This window comes from Schistocerca piceifrons, chromosome 1, assembly GCF_021461385.2.
Source record: "Schistocerca piceifrons isolate TAMUIC-IGC-003096 chromosome 1, iqSchPice1.1, whole genome shotgun sequence".
Taxonomy (NCBI): Eukaryota; Metazoa; Arthropoda; class Insecta; order Orthoptera; family Acrididae; genus Schistocerca; species Schistocerca piceifrons.
Window position 1 is genome coordinate 681,014,839 of NC_060138.1, and position 17,699 is coordinate 681,032,537.

The 17,699-nt window shown below is 38.6% G+C and overlaps 1 protein-coding gene across 4 annotated transcripts in view; it reads left to right on the forward strand.

Annotated features, from left to right (window-relative positions):
- LOC124788711 (choline transporter-like protein 4) overlaps positions 1-17,699 on the forward strand; it is a 266,397-nt gene that overhangs the window by 234,790 nt on the left and 13,908 nt on the right. For all 4 annotated transcript variants that reach the window (XM_047255992.1, XM_047255999.1, XM_047256007.1 and 1 more), the window contains one exon: positions 16,572-16,779. In XM_047255992.1, coding sequence (XP_047111948.1) covers positions 16,572-16,779 — 208 coding nt within the window. The remainder of the gene's footprint in view (positions 1-16,571; positions 16,780-17,699) is intronic.

Below are 17,699 nucleotides of genomic sequence, written 5' to 3' on the forward strand. Positions count from 1 at the left end.
GGCATGCTGCATCTAGTGGATGCATTGAAGCAAACAGCACTCATTAATGAGTTGTCCAGTATGCATGCAGCCCTTGGTAATTTCCAAGAATGATTGTCTATCCAAATGATATATATCGAACGTGTGATACTAAATCAATCATGCGACTCTGGTGGCAGGCATTATAAGTCTGTTTACGGTGGTCACTACTGCAATGACAAAAGAAGATTGTTACAAAAATACTTGTGATTGCAAAGGAGATGACTTACCTTACTCGTCGTTGGTGTTGTCATCATGTGGAAGTCCATGTGATGTGCATGTTATGGGAAGCATTCCCTTTTTGCTGTAACCTGGGTAAACTCTGCCAATATCACACAAAAATATGAGTAGAGTGTCACATGTGTTAACTTTTCCTTTCAAACGCAAGTTGTGGAAATAGAGGTACTGAAACAAGTATAGTTCGTCTCTTTGTCATGGATGCCCTTCTCTTTTAATGGAAGACTTCACAGATTTCCATAGCCACGCGATGTTCTGTGTTTGTGCACACTGTGGTCATCCGAAGACAAGAACTCCACAGAGTGGTTGACAAACTCGTGGTCAAATCCTTCTGCTTTGAGTGTCTTGTAGAACTGAAACCCGTCTGTAATGAGTTTACTAAAGTGACCTTGTCTTTGGACAATATTCTGTCAACGAAGCACTTCCGGGACTCTCGTTCAATTCCACCAAATACCCAGATACGATCGATTTCACTCTTTGAAGGTCATCCTCTCTGGTTCTTCCTTCTTGCTATGTGAGATTCATTCACTTCCGCAACTTTACTCAGTCCACCAATTGGTACACTGTCATTCGTCACTACCACGTAACACACTTCTCTGCAAAACCCGAGATAGTCGCACACGGTATTAACAGATGAGTCAATTTCCGATTCTGTTGCTTGCAAGGTGTAGTCTTGAATCCTGCAAGATAGAAGAATTACACTGGTCTGTACAAATAATTTGGAAGAGTCAAACCATGTATTCTTCCTGATACTCATTTGTTTTCCACACACTCTGCAATGAAATTGTAACAGTATGTCAGCATCGAAACTCTTCTTACAAAGTTGTACACACTTTGTATCAACACACTCTACACTGTCCCTCATTTCCTCATCCAGTAGTACTCCATATTTGTGAAAAAAACTCAAACAATTTTCTATGCAGGGAAAGTGTGGAATTAGATTTTTCCATGTGAGAGAATCTGCCAAAGGAATGTCAAGAACACCAGACATCCCACTCACTACAGACATAAATTGTCTTGGTTTCCTTTGCAACTCACAAATAATTCGCGGAAATATGTAATTTAGAGCAACTGAGGGAATGACAGAAAACAGATAAAAATGACGGTCACAAATAATTGATCATAACACCCGCCACCAGAGCCACATTATCAATTTATGATTGCACGCTTGATATGTATCGTTTGGAACCTGCAGCTTTGATAGGCAATCATTCTTGGAAATTACCCAGCCCTTTTCCAGCAAACATAAATCACCTCATTTTTGGATGCTCAGCTGCTACTATTGCTCATGCTGTCAGGCCTGTCTGCTAATTGGTTGTAACCTAGACAAACTTTTTGTGGAGAATTATCTACCTCTCTTCTGTGACTTGTGTTAGCTCTTTTTGTTCCCTGTAGCTCTGTTTGCTGCTATTGTTGGTTTCAAATTTTTCTGACTATTTATTCTTGGTGTAGTCTTATTGTCTCCATGCATTTCTCATTCTTAATAATATTCAAATTAAATTAATATTTTCTGTAGTGTTTTCTGCAGTGCTTGCAATTAGTTTCTTTATTTAGTCATGATCCAGCAGTCTCTCATTTATAGGAATTGTATAATGTTTACCATTTGGCTTTCATCCCCACTATTGTTAACTTCTTATTGTGATTTGCTTGTTCTCATACAAATACCTGTTCATTCCATTCACTGGCCTCCTTGTGAATGCAGTAAACTTTCGTTTATATGTTTTTCAACGGACTACAGAAAAAAATGTAATAGTGTGAAAAATGTATATATGAAATACAGTATCATACTATCAAATTAATTGGTAAACACAAATGATAAATCCAGTAATTAAAAAGGTTCATTCTACAAAACGTTATATAGGCTTAGTAGGCACCGTACTTAACAAAGTTATAAAGAAAAATGTAAACCTCTAGACAGAAGAAAACATCATTTTGAAGAAAAGTCCATAATTTTTGCTTGTTTTTTCTTTGACGCAGCAATAGCATACACTGTACCTTCAAAATGGGATAACTCAGTCACTATTTTGTCAGAAACATTGCGGCGCATCACAAATTGTTTAAATATTTCTAACGCATTTACTGCATAATTAAACATCACGGAGGAATGCTGAAGCTCTTCTGTATCATCCTCATCGTCAGTTTCTTCCTTGTCCAGGTCCCGTGATGCACATTGAACTATGTCAGCGATAGTCATGGGTTCTGTAGTGATGAGGTTTACATCAATGTTCACGTAATACTCAAATAATGCGTGCTCTTAAAGTCGATTCCATTCTTCATCATTAGGTGGAATATCATCAGTATGATCATTTCCACCATGATCATGGACTTCATTTCCAAATCCAGCTTTACAGAAACAGTTCCGAATAGTATCGTCTGAAACTTTGTGCCATGAGGCTGCAATGTAGTGCATTGACTATTAGAAGAAACAAATTCATTAATAATTTCTTAAAGTGTTCTTTGGCTCTGGTAGCACGACATGAAATAAATGGCAAGTAAAAATCTTACTTGTAAAATGTTTATTTTCATTTCTTCCATTTTTTCAATGTTTACACACTTGATGGGATGCTGCAGGAGCATTTTTCAATAATGTAACTTGAAATTATATATTACTCCAAGGTCAAGTGGCTGGAACTCACTCATGCAGTTCGCTGGAAAGAATTCCCCAGTCACATTTCTCAAATAGGAAGTAAGGGGAGGATGTGCTGCACATACCTGACTACGAACAATAAAACCTTCTGGCCTGCTGCACCTGTTTTTGCATCGACACTGTGAAGGCAGCTCTTGAAAACTTTTGTCTTAATCCATGATTTCTTGTTACTAGTGTATTTTGTGGGAAACGTGACAATGTTCTTAACACCAAGGGGGCTTGGCAAAATTTGCTATGGGAGTTGCAAGTTGAGGATGTAAAGTTGCATAATAATCCCTTTGGGAATGGATGAGAGTACATTTCATTATGTGCTCAAGAAATTGGCTCCTCATATTATGAAACTGAACACTCTCCTCAGAAATTATACAACCACAAAAGACAGACTTGCTGTAATACTGCAATTTCTAGCTACTCTAGTTTACGGTAGCGGTATAGTGCTCTAATGCTGCAGTACACATTGACTAAAATAATACCAGAAATGTTTGAAGCTATTTATAACGCACTGAAGGAAGAATATGTGAAGGTAAATAAATTTAATATATACTGCAGTCATAAAATGATTTTATTTCCACAGAAGTTGTAGATTTTCTCCTTTGTATTCTTGGGGGTATATCCTGGCCATACTTCGCAGCTAATAGCATCCACAATTTTTTTATAGCTCTCACTTTTTATTCTGTTTTTGTATTCAGGATGTCGTAACATACACAGTGCTTCATCTGCCTTGAATTTTCCATCAATTTCGTTATATATGCGACGCACCATGTAAATTTGGGAGTCATATTGATAAATATTGTGTGTCAGACAGCTGGAGCAATGCTAGTGCTCCAAGCTGCTGATTTATCCATGCAGTAAACATAAGATGAAAACTTTCTTTGATCAAATCTAAGGTGAGGCACTAGATTTGATCAAAGAAAATTTGACCAATGCCTAACTTTGACAAAGTTCCCTATCACACTATCAAATTTTATTATAGTCTTACCAATCCACTTCCAGGCAACCCACTCTGAAACATGCAACATAACTTGTGCACACTGGATATTTTGCCATAAGTGAGAAAAACTTATAAGTGAAAAACTTATAAATGAAGTTTTAGTGTAACCTCTTTATCTAAAATCTAATGCCAGCTTCTCTTTTCAGTGGTTAAAGAATCCTTTTTCAGTTATCTTAATTACCCTTTTCTCTCGTTTCTTTCTTTTCATGAACATCAACCACGTCTGCTGCTTATACCTGTGTGATATGTTCCTCCAAAATCTTCTGCATGGTCACCACTTATGAGTGTAGTGTTTTCAGGACATGTTCATTTCCTCTTTATACTAATTAATAATGCATTATCCTTATCTTCTGATTTTAGTTGTCAGAGCCTTTCTATACATGGATCCTTAACAGCCAGATGCTAGTCTGCTGCTTTATTAACACAAGGCTTGTCACCTGTCTTTTGGTGGCAAGTTATAATCACATTCTGATTCCCCCCCTCCCAGTGCTTCTAAAATGTATTATCAATATACAATATCAATATCAGTTATCTAATCAAAATAACTAAATACTTATTAATTACTATTTTTGTTGTAAAATACCTATGCATCCAACAATATTGTGAAAATGACAGATTGTTACTCACCATAAAGCTGACATGTTGAGCTTTCAGTGAGAGCCTTCTGTGGAAAAGAAAACATACATACATTCACACAAGCAAGCTTTTCTTACACACACATGACCACCATTCTGGCAGCTATGGCCAGAATATTGTATTTATACAGATCTCTCTTGCATTCTGGCTGTTGCATATAGAGATAGTGGTCATATGTGCACGAGGTGTGTTTGCTTGTGTGAATGTATTTGTGTTTTCTCCTCTGAAGAAGGCATTGGCTGATAGCTCAATATGTAACTCTTTTCATTGTGCCTGTCTGCAACTCAATGTGTCATTTTTACAGTGAGAAGTGATCTATACATTTCATAATATTGTTGTCATTCCAACCTGCACTTTCTGCTATATGATTATACCTATAAATTCTAGAGATTTTGACAAGCTCTAACACTTATGATACATTTTATTATATCCCATTCTGTACAGTAAAACTATGACATCCTTTGGATCATTATCAAATTAGTATCTCACAGCTGTCTAAGGGAACTCGCTCAGCTTCGTGTTTACTCACTTCATAACAGAATGAAGCCAAGCATGGCCGTGACACGATAAGAGTCACACAGAACCCCCATTAGTGACTTCATTGTCTGCTCGTGTTTTTTACAGATCACTCTGAATATTGTTTTTTACGTTTTTTTCCAAGATTTTCAGCATGAGGTGTGTTTGCTTGTGTGAATGTATTTGTGTTTTCTCCTCTGAAGAAGGTATTGGCTGATAGCTCAATATGTAACTCTTTTCATTGTGCCTGTCTGCAACTCAATGTGTCATTTTTACAGTGAGAAGTGATCTATACATTTCATAGTATTGTTGTCATTCCAACCTGCACTTTCTGCTATATGATTATACCTATAAATTCTGGAGATTTTGACAAGCTCTAACACTTATGATACATTTTATTATATCCCATTCTGTACCATAAAACTATGACATCCTTTGGAACATTATCAAATTAGTATCTCACAGCTGTCTAAGGGAACTCGCTCAGCTTTGTGTTTACTCACTTCATAGCAGAATGAAGCCAAGCATGGTGACACGATAAGAGTCACACAGAACCCACATTAGTGACTTCATTGTCTGCTCCTGTTTTTTACAGATCACTCTGAATATTGTTTTTTACATTTTTTCCAAGATTTTCAGCTCCCCCCCCCCCCCCCCCCCCCAAGCAATCAGTACCTGATCTTCACAAAAATTCTTACACATTTGGCTCAAGTTTCCTGGAAATTCTCTGGAAATTTGTGGTAAGGACTATGGGACCAAACTGCGGAGGTAATCGGTCCCTAGGCTTACGCACTACTTAATCCAACTCTTAAACTAACTTACGCTAAGGACAACACACACACCCATGCCCGAGGGAGGACTCGAACCTCCAATGGGGGGGGAACCACATGAACCGTGACAAGATGCCTAAGACCACACAGCTACCCCGCATGGCCAAGTTTTCTGCTCCATGGCTGAGAGGTAACATATGGTTTCCTGAAACTTGTGATCTGCTACCCCAAAACAAACTTTTTTCTTCCCAACAATGCAGGAAAATAGATTTCTACTTACTGTAAAGGTAATATGCTAAGTTGCAGACAGGCACAATTAAAAGACACAAATAAGCTTTCAGCCACAGCCTTTGTTGGAAAAAGAGAAACACAAACAAGGAAGCAAACCTCACGCACATGACTGCCAATCAGTTTTAATTAATATTTTCAGTTACAAATATTTACATTTGTGAATATTTGTGAGTGAAGATACTGTTTAGTATTCTTTCTTACTATTCAGTACAGTTGTGTCTGGAATTATGAATGATGGATAAAATAAAAATATTTTTCCCTTTAGCTACTGGACTCTGCCTTGCACATGATTGGTGCCTCGTAGCAAAACTGTTCTTTGCCACTTGTGTTTATCTATTTATCTTTAGAATTCCTAGTGGTGATCTGCTCCAAATCCACTACATGTTTGATAGGTTCTTCCTTCTGTACTACTAATCAGATCTATTGTCCGCCCCCGGTAGCTGAGTGGTCAGCGCGACAGACTGTCAATCCTAAGGGCCCGGGTTCGATTCTCGGCTGGGTCGGACATTTTCTCCGCTCTGGGACTGGGTGTTGTGTTGTTCTAATCATCATCATTTCATCCCCATCAACGCGCAAGTCGCCGAAGTGGCGTCATATTGAAAGACTTGCACCAGGCGAGCGGGCTACCCGATGGGAGGCCCTCGGCATATGACATTTCATTTCATTTCATCAGATCTATTTTCCTTCAACAAGTAAGAAAATTAACAAAAATTTGTGAACATTGTAATGCCAAAGATAACACATTATTCAAATTGTCTTCATAGTACAGCTTAGGTACATGACAATAAACAAATGATTAGGACTGCAAAATTGAGAATGATCTCTGGCACTGAGCAGCATGTTGTTATGTCCATATGTGCTGTGATCAGAGCCTTTAAGTGGTGTTGCAGGGAAACAAAGGAGGTTGAATACATTCCAGAGGAATCATACATCACACAGTTTTCAAGCAGCACTATAAAACAAGGGTAGTTGCTCGAAGACTGAGACAGAAAATTGTTGACCAACCACTTTCCAGACATTTTTGACGTGTAACATAACAAGTGAAAGTGCAGACCATGGAAGAAGTAGTAATGGTACTTTTTGTTCCTCTCAATACATGTGTGGCTGTTGTCCTCCTAAATCATGGTATGTGAAATTTGCTGAAGGAGAGGTAGTATCCATATCCTAAAAGTTCCTTGATGCAATGGTTGCTGGTTCAGTGCCTCTCTGTACATAGCATTGGATAGCACATGTTTTATCAGTGACACCCCAATTCATCACACTTTCTGGTTGTCTGTGATGCTGGCCAATGATACTGGATGTCGTATTGCAGTCACCCAGTAAAGGGCCATGCTGTAGCACTTTTTGCTTGCTATTGTGGGTTCACTTTAAGTACAGCACTTGGACAAAAATATGGGAACACCATGAGAAATGCACACGTGAATGTAAATCCAGATGCTAGCCAAGTCTGCATATTATGCTGTTGTATTTGACCATGAATGGTACTTGTGCAATATCTTAAATATGTTGCAAGTGTCAGTTGCTGTAGAACAGCGTTCTTTGTAGTTGAGTGCTTTATGTCAGAACTAAGTGAACTTGGATATGGACAGATTGGTGGGTGCTTCTGTAACCAAGGTAGCTGAAGTATTTGGTGTTTCAAGACGCACTGTATCGAAGATTTGTTCCACATATAGAGAGAGAAGAAAAACATCATCCACTAAGTCACAACATGGAAGAAAGTATGTGTTGAGTGTTCATGGTAGAAGGTCATTGGTAGGATTGTGACAAAAAATAAGAGGATTACAGCTGCAAATGTCACTGTAGAACTGAATATCACACTCACAAACCATAACAGCACCAAAAAGAAATGAAGGAGGCTCCATAAGCAGAGAATTGTAGGGTGAATTGGAATTCCAGGACCATTCATCAGTGATGCATATGCCCTTAACAGGAAAACATGGCGCCAAACCCATAAAACTTGGCCTATGGAGCAATAGAAGAAAGTTATTTGGCCAAATGAGTCCTTTTTCACACTGTATCCAGCTTGTGATCGAGTTTACATCCCAAGAGTTAAACATGGTGGCCATTTGGTGATGATTTGAGCAGCCATATCATGGTATTCCATGCGTATTGTGGTTACTCTGCAAGGTCTCTTTAGTACCAAGGCTGATCAGATCCACGCCATGGTACAAAGCTTATTTCCTCAATAGTTATGATGTGGTCCAAGAGAAGATCCCCATTCACACGGCTCACATCAGCCAGGGTTGGTTTTGTGATCAAAAGGATATCATTGACACCAAATCACTACATTATTGAGCTTTTGTGGTCTACTTTGGAGAAGAAAGTGTGTAATCACTATCCAGCTCCATCATCGTTACCCAAACGTGCCACTATTTTGCAGGAACAATGGTATAAGATTCCCCTGAAAACCATACAGGACCTATATTTATCCATTCAAAAATGACTGGAAGATGTTTTGAATATCAACAGGTTTCCTAAACCATATTAGAGATGATAAGGTATTATCTTTCTGGTGTTTTTGTCCAACCCCTGCACAAGCCAGGCTGTGCTAATTTCATCTACTTCAAACTTGTTGGGAATGGTCTTTTCAACAGCCACAGTGGGAATAAACTATAGGGAAACTCCACCTTATCATATTTTCCTTAGAACTGCTAATGACTGCATGCAGCATTTTCAGTAACTTCCATATGAGCCATGCTTGGTTGAGTCCTAGTGGTAAGGATTCTGTTAATGAAACAAAATTGAGGTATCCCCCCGCCCTCCCACAGTGCTACTCAAAACTCAGCATGTAGTCTAAAATTATTCCCAAACCCTGTGGTGTATGACAGTGCTCTGGGTTGATGCCTTTCTGTTTTATCCATGCTGAGCCTTCAAAAAATCTGTAGATATTATTGATTTAAGAAAAGTTGAGAGAGGATGCACTCACCAATTTTTTTTTTTTAAATCTTTATTTTTTTGCTATAGCCAGTTTTGGGCTATTTTTAAATGACTAGGTTTGTTCTAGCATAGTGTCAGTCATCATCAGCAAATCATCTGCTCCTATACTGCACAAGAATATTTAAGTCGTGAGCACAAATGAAATGGCGACCACAACTTAAATACTCTAGGGTTCCTCACACAAGTGTTTTATAAGCATTCACGTTTGCAAACTGACTACATTTTTGGAGTATCTTACCAATGAAATGTATTCTATCACCTGCTCTATGTATAATTTAGGCTACTTGATCATTCTTATTCATATCCCCACAAATTGCTACACTCATTTATTTGTATGAGATTACTGAGTCCAGTTGTGACTCACTGGTACTGTAGTCCTAGGTTGCTACAGTTTTGCATTTTGTGCAGTGAAGAATTTTACATTTCTGAACATTTAAAGCAACTTACCAGTTTTCACACATTTTAAATTTATATAAAATCTGACTGGACCTTTTTGCAACTTTCTCTATAGCACTTTATTATAAACAATTGCATCATCTGCAAAAAATCTAAGGTGAGATGACTTCAAAAATCTGAAATAATTATCGTTATGTCAGCTTTAAAATTTCTGTTTGCTGACTTATCCATCCAGGATCACCTGATAGTGATATATGAGATCTGTTCAAAAATTTCAGAACTTTGTCCACAGAATTTTTCCACACTTACCTTTTACTTATTGTGCATGGTCTCCTTCAAAATATTTTCCTCCACAACTGATACACCACTCCCAGTGCCATTGTCATTTCCATAAGCAGTCTTCATACACCTCTTGCTAGATTGCACAAAGCTCTGTCTGCAAATTTTCTTTTATCTTATCTGTCATTGCAAATCTTTGTCCTTTCAATGGGGTTTTCAACTTTGGAAATAAAAAAAAAGCCCACAGGGGTCAAGTCTAGAGAGTACGGAGGATGCGGCAGCACAGTGATTTCATTTTTTCTGCTATAGTCACACAACAACAGGGACAAATATGTGGCTGTATTATCATTACGGACAAGCCACGAGTTGTTTCACAACATTTCAGGCCATTTCCTTCCCACATTTTCTTGCAGGTGTCACAACATGTCCCAATAGTACCACTGATTAACATACTGTCCCTCTGGCATGAATTCGTGATGAAGTAGTCCTTCTAAGTCAAAGGAAACTTTCAGCATGACTTTGATATTTGTCCTGACCTGATGAGCCTTTTTTAATTTTGGAGAACTTTTCCTGGCCCTTTGTGAAGTCTGAACCTTGGTCTCCACATCATAACCACAGACCCACATCTCATCACCAGTTATGATACTCTTAAAGAATATCTCATTCTCATTTGCATGATCCAAAAGCTCTTCACAGATTGTGAGGTGAAGGTCATTCTATTTCTGACTCATGAGCCATGGAACGAACTTGGTGGCAACATGGTGCATTCCAAGATGCTGTGTTAGAATTTCATGACATGATCCAACTGAAATATTACATTCTCTGCAATCTGTCACACAGTCAGTCTTCAGTTGGTGCACACAATTTAGTTGATGTTCCTGACATGAATGTTGTCAGTAGATGTTGAAGGGCATGGTGAACAAGGGTCATCTTTAACTTCTGCCCAGCTACTTTTAAGCTGTGTGAACCATTTGTAACACCAAGTACATCTTAGGCTTCCTGCATCATTTCATGTGTCTCTATAAAGGTTTTCTTGAGTTTCGTGCAAAATTGAATGCAGATGCATTGCTCCTCTAACTCTGCCATTCCAAAATTTGCAAACTATGTAACATAACATTCTACTCAATACAGCACTGAACAGTTACTAACAGACATACAACAATGAAACTTGTGGCAATTTCACATTAAACACAGGCGTGTGCAGGAATGCCAACCACGTTTGTTTCCAACACACCAGTGGTGTAAAAATTATGAATGTTCCAGAAATTTTTGAACAGGCCTCATATGATTTGACATCATAATACAATGAAAATATATACCCCAAATATATAGACACATATAACATAACTGTAATGGTGTTTATAAGATGACAGGACAGATGGCTGGCTGTGTTCATGCTGAAGGAACCATCAGAACATTTCTTTAAATAAATTGAAAAAATTGCCAAAAAACCAAAATGAGGATAGTGTGAATATGATGTCAATACCTTAAAAACTATGCTGCCCTATTCACCTGATCCCTCTTCCACACAATAATTTGTAGTACCAAAAAAATTATACTGCTTCCTCACATCTTCCAAAGATTTCGCTAAACCTAATTGCAAATTTGGTAATGATCACAAACAACCACCACTTCCAACAAGCACTAGGCAACTTACAGTGGTGCACTGCAGTCCTCTGGGTTAGAGCCAAGTCTAGGGTCTAAACCAAAGCTCAGACAGTTCTATGACAATGCTGGTTGCAAATTTTTCCAACACTGTCAGATGGAGAACTGTAAGGCTCCCCTGAATACATCTGGAGTGCACTACACAAAGAATTTTATTACTCAGCTGGCAGAGTGTGTGTGGCATGCACATAGTGTTTTCTTAAGGTTAGAGGAACCCCTCCTAAGGGCCAATGATGAAATGCCTGCTGAAATCAAATGCAGATCAGCCACATTACTCTTAGATGAGAACTTTCAGCCTTGCAGACCAGAAAAATAAAATGTTAATGTGTCGTTAGTAAACTGCAGTATCATCTGTGGTGAGATCTCAGAGATAGTCTCAGTTATTAAATGTAGTAATACCCTAATACCCACATAGTACCGTCTCAGTTATTAAAGGTAGTAATACCCACATAGTACCAGTATTAGGAACAGTAAGTTGGCTGAAACCAGCAGTGAACAACAGCAAAATACTAAATTCAGATTGTAAGTTGTATTGCAAGGATGGCCTGGGTGCCAGTCATGGTGTCATACATTTATTGTTATAATGAACTCTATAGCGTCTGGCGACTTTATTACAGAATTTCAAATGTGAAGTAGTCTTGGTAAATGTAAGCATCAAATTTGGGCAAAACATGGCAGTCAGGTGCATTTATAGACCATGGGCATTAGGGGCAGTACTGAGAGAGGACTTCAGAGACAGCTTGAAGAATATCAAGAGTAAGTTTCCTGATCATGCAATTGTAACGAGGAGAGACTTCAACTTGCCAGCTTGCTTTAGAATGGGACAGCCATGCAATTGAAACTGGTGCCAGAGAAAGAGATATGAGTTAATGTTCTGAATGTCTTGTCTAAAACTTACTTCAGGCAGTTAAGAGAAGAATTTACCTGTTGAGTGCAATGTCCCAGCCGTCCCTATTGATAGACCCAAACTTTTTTAATCAATTAATGTCATGGGGAGAATCAATGCTAATAAGGCTGTGAAAGCATCACTTACTATGGTTGTTATAAGAAATGTTTAAAAAGGAAAGAAAATACTTTTGGTTAGAACAAGTTACAGAATACAAATTGCTGAATATCTAAGCAGTCAACATCAAATGTTCAAGATGTGGAGCACAAACGTGTAAAACTCAAAAGCCTTGTATAAAATGCGATGGATAAGTATGTGCTGAGCATAGTTTTGAAGGATGGAAAGACCGATCATGGTACAATAGCCATGTTAGAAAGTTTCTGTCATAGTAAACGGAGCTTAGCTTCATCTCTGATTTAAGCCAAATCCTAGCTCAGTAGATGATCAAAAGCTGAATGAAGCCAAAATGAATATGAGGAGTGTGTGGCATGAAGCATGCACTGAATTTGAAGGTAAAAGGAGGAATGGTTGCAGTAAATGAGCTTAAAAATGATTTATTTAGAGAGTCAGGATGAATTTTGCACCTAGGGAGATACAACATAGTTGGATTACCAAAAAAAAAAAAAACTAGCAATGTATTACAGGGTAGTTACAATTAAGATTCCATTATGTTAGACAGTGTAGATGGAAAACTATTTACCATATTGATACTAAACTTTATAGGAATGATGTTCAGAACGTGCGCTGCAGGAATTGCATTGTTGGGAGTATTAGTGTCGTGATTTGCTGTTGGGTGCCAGTACTGGTAAGGCAACGTAGGGTTGAAATGCAAGCATCAATATGTATTACATGTTGCACTTTGTATTTATAAAAAAAAGAAAAATATCTGACAAGTTTTGTCACCATCCAACAAGTTTTGTGTGGGCCGTAGTGATCCAGTCAGTCCATTTAGCCAAGACCAGTGGACCCCATCATGCAGCTCACATGCTATGCAGCTGAGGCAGCGGGTTCCATTGCCCACGCAGCACCATGTGGAGGTGGGGCCTTGTGGAGAACTTTTGTCCTCTTTCTTTGTGTAAATGATGGCTGTATTACACTTATAAAAAACTATTATGTATCATACTGGAAATAGCAAACTATAAAAGAATTTTTTATTTAAGAAGAGCAGTAAAAAGGGATAGGTTAGATTGAGTAGTAGAGGTCCCTTTTCACCTGCATTGACCAGGGACTAGGTCTCGGAATTTGATCTCGAGCTCGACACCCCTGTTCAGTGCCTCCCAAGGTTACTTAACTAAGATATGTTGATATGATAGTCTACTTAATTCTAGGTTAGTGTTTTACAGGTTTACCATGATACCTGGTACAATAACTGGCCACATAAAGTCATAGGTTCTACATCATGTCTGTATACTGTATGATAAAGGATTACAAACAGCTGCTACTCACAGTAAGGATGATAAGTTTAGTTGCCGGCAGGCACATCAAAACGTTAGTTACACATTAAGAATTTGGGCAAAGCCTCTATCAGAAAAGAAAAAACACACACACATTCACACAAGCAAGCACATCTCAGACACACATGACCGCTATCTCTGGTTGCTCAGGCCAGAGTGAAACTGAAACATCTCGAATGGGAGCAACAATCCATAGTGGAGAGGGGAAGGGGGGATGGATAGCAGGGTATAGGTGGGGGAAGAGGAAACAGAGCTGCTTGGTGAAACATGATGAGACCAGAAGTGGCAGACAAGGATGCCTGGTACAGCATTGGGAGGGCTATGGGGAAGGGAGAGAGAGAGAAAAAAAGGGGAGTGGAAATGAGAGGAGAAGAGAAATGGAAAAGATCAGAGGGTGCATTGGCAGAGAGAAATGCACAGTGATGGTGAGGGGGTAGTTGGTTGGTTGGTTTTGGGGGAAGAGACCAAACAGCGAGGTCATCGGTCTCATCGGATTAGGGAAGGATGGAGAAGGAAGTCGGCCGTGCCCTTTCAAAGGAACCATCCCGGCATTTGCCTGGAGTGATTTAGGGAAATCACGGAAAACCTAAATCAGGATGGCCGGACGCGGGATTGAACCGTCATCCTCCCGAATGCGAGTCCAGTGTGCTAGCCACTGGTGAGGGGATATGAATTGAGAGGAGGTTATGGGACAGAAGGGGCAGAAACTGTTGGGTGGAGGGTGTGAGGCTAAATCATCATACTCTGAAAAGAGAGACGTTCTACCCAAAATCCTTCCCTCCCCTCCAAAAGTTGCATTCATTCACTCACCCAACCCCCACATCATCCTAGTCCATCCTTATTCCACTCTCGGTCATTGCCATATGGTCACTCATTTTTCATGGGGGGGCCAACTCAAGTAGCGAAAGTTTCATTGTTTCATTGCATATCAGAATACCAGAAAATAAGAAATGGCAAAGAGATAGGAAGCAGGAAGTGGTGATCCTAATATAAAAAAAGCTGAACAATGACAGGATTTGAATAGGTGCTGGTAGAAGGGTGTATGCAACAAGTCCTACAAGTAAGTAATCACAGAGATGGGTTGTGTGGTTAGGAAATTAGTTGTGAAGAATAATGTGATCTGACAGAGATATTCTGAAAGTTGAGAGAGTGAGAAAAATCTTCTGTGATTAGTGTGGAGGGGGGGGGGGGGGGAGTATTGTGAGTATGGTAGGCCTCAGTTTGGTACATAAGTTCTAATAATGATAGCTTATTGAAGGACTTAAGTATTTTTCCCCTTAAAAAAAGATCAATGTGTAAACTATTTGCAGCAAATCATTTATATACTTGTGGAGCAAGTGAGTTGGTAGGAAATGTGGCAAAGTATTGTTTTTGATGCATAAACCTGAGCCATGAACATCCATTACAGTTTTGAATAAATTTTTGATGTACTTAGTAGGTCCTTCATTAAGGGCAAGAACAGGAATATATCTTGTAAAGCACCATATTGTATCTTGTGTCTTTCACAGTTCAGTTTTTCTGCTCTGGTACAGACTGTTAATATGATCCTCTATTTTCTGTAATTATGTTAAAAATCCATCAGTGCAAAAGGTAAACTCATTAATGCCTTGATTTAGCTTGCATCCATAAAGAAATTTTATGATGCTCATAACCAATGGCCTGGGAAGGGCACATAAAGTACTAAATTGAAATGTTTCCTGTGATGTTCTGTGAGAATGTAATTTGTGACATCATAGATGGCTTTTTTTCACAGAGAATCATTTTTATATATGAGAAACTGAGACCTTCCCTCAGGTGTGATGGATTACAATTATCTATACTTCTGCTGCATTCAGGGAGATGACGCTTGTAGCAAGTTATAGGAAAAGATAAGGTCACAGGTAGTAAACCAAGTAGTGCCATCTTCCATATGTAGTGCTACAGAGAAAATCAGACTTACCTTTACCTCTTTTTCACAGCATTAAAACTTACTCAAAGAGGCAATCAACTCTAAGACAATCAAACTAAACTTCATTCCAAGTAGGAGTCATCAGTAGTGCCTCATATTAATCAGGAATTGCATCACCTGTTCTGATACAAAATGTAATATGATGAACGATCAACATTTAGTGGAGTCACTGTCACTACTATTACAATTTTTTTGTTCACAGTGATTTGCAAGAAGCATTCTTTGTCCAAAGCATTTTGATTTCTGCTAGGTCAAGGGACATATAAGATAAAGAGAAACACAACAGAGAGTATCTGAAAATCACTTCTAGAATCTCTATTCTTCTAGCAAAAAATCTTGTTCAACTCTGCTTTCTCTTCATAGTACATGCATCAGCACCATGATCACAATTTTCCAACTCATATTTCCCAAGTGAGTGTAGCAGTGTACTCCTTTTCAAATATTGCTTTCCCCATTCATGAGATTACTATACATTTTCCATTCCAGATGTAATGCTTTTTTGAGAGTTGCCTTGGTCCCTGTCATCACAGGGAAGCACAGCAAAGGTACATTAACATATGTATAAATTTTTTGATTACCCATTTAATATAATGAGTATTTTGTTGCCATGATAACTTCAAATGCACTCCACATTTATCCTTAATGATGTCTTAGTTCTACATCAGTTATTACTGAGGATACAGAAACCTTCACTTCTGCTAGCAGCAGTTTTATGATATTTATAGGCTGATGTTTAAAGAATGGAATGTGGTAAGGACTGGTGATTTAAATATTTTGTTATGAATATTCGTGTCCAACTCCTGCCAAAAATAACTTCTATTACACATCTTTTCTGTGATCTGTAGCTTTTATGCACAACAGTAATTAGATGTCTGATTACACGAAATCTCATTGTTACAGGTTACTGATTTCCTACTGTTCTTGGGAAAACTGGCAGTAACAGCTGGAATGTTGGCACTATCATTTTACGTGTTCGTTGACCGAAGACAAGATTCTGATGAATACAATCTCGTACCTGTTTTTCTTGTTGGCGTAGGCACATATTTCATAGCACATGTGTGTTTTGGAGTTTACAGTATGGCTGTTGACACATTATTCCTTTGCTTTCGTAAGTATTCTTATTTGCTTTTATCCATGAAGATGTTTAGTTTAAAATTTATGAATTAAGCAGGGTCGTCTACTTACTGTTTTAACTGCATTTGTTACACTATGATATGTGACAGAAAAGTATACTGAATATGAGTATTGTGGTGTTTTCTGTGCTTGAGGTCAATAAAAAATTATATTCTGAGGCCCCATGCAATGGATTTCATTTATAACAAATGATTAATTAAACTACAAGGTATACAACTTCACTTCTGCCGTTTTTTCCCCAACATTTGAGGCTGTAATGAAACAAATTGGTTACACATGTATCATTCAAACTATTTTCCATCGCTGGCCACTACTTTCTCCCATCTTTCAGGCAGTGTATGAATCCCGCATGAATCGATCCAATTTGTGACTTCTTCATGAGATTGGAAGTGTTGGTCAGCCAGTCCATGCACCATTGATCTAAACAGGTGATAGTCAGAGGGAGCAATGTCTGGAGAATATGGCGGGTGGGATAGGACTTCCCATTTTAACGTTTCCTAGTATGTTTTGACCTCTTTTGCAACATGGGGTCGAGCGTTGTCGTCCTGCAAACTCAGTTTATCGTGCCTCTCGCTGTATTTTATCCGTTTGTCTTTTAATGCTCTGCTTAAATCCATTAATTGTGTTTGATAACAAGCACCTGTGATTGTTTCACTTCGTTTTAACACCGTAGTACGCAATGTCGAGCTGGTCCCACCAAATGCAGAGCATAATCTTGGAGCTGTGAATATTCGGTTTGACTGTCGATGTGGAAGCATGGCTTGGATATCCCCATGATTTTTTGCTCTTATGGTTATCATAATGAACCCATTTTTTGTCCCCGGTCACAATGCAATGCAGAAATCCCTTCTGTTTTTGCCTCTCCCACAAACGCCGTTCAACATCTCTTGGTTT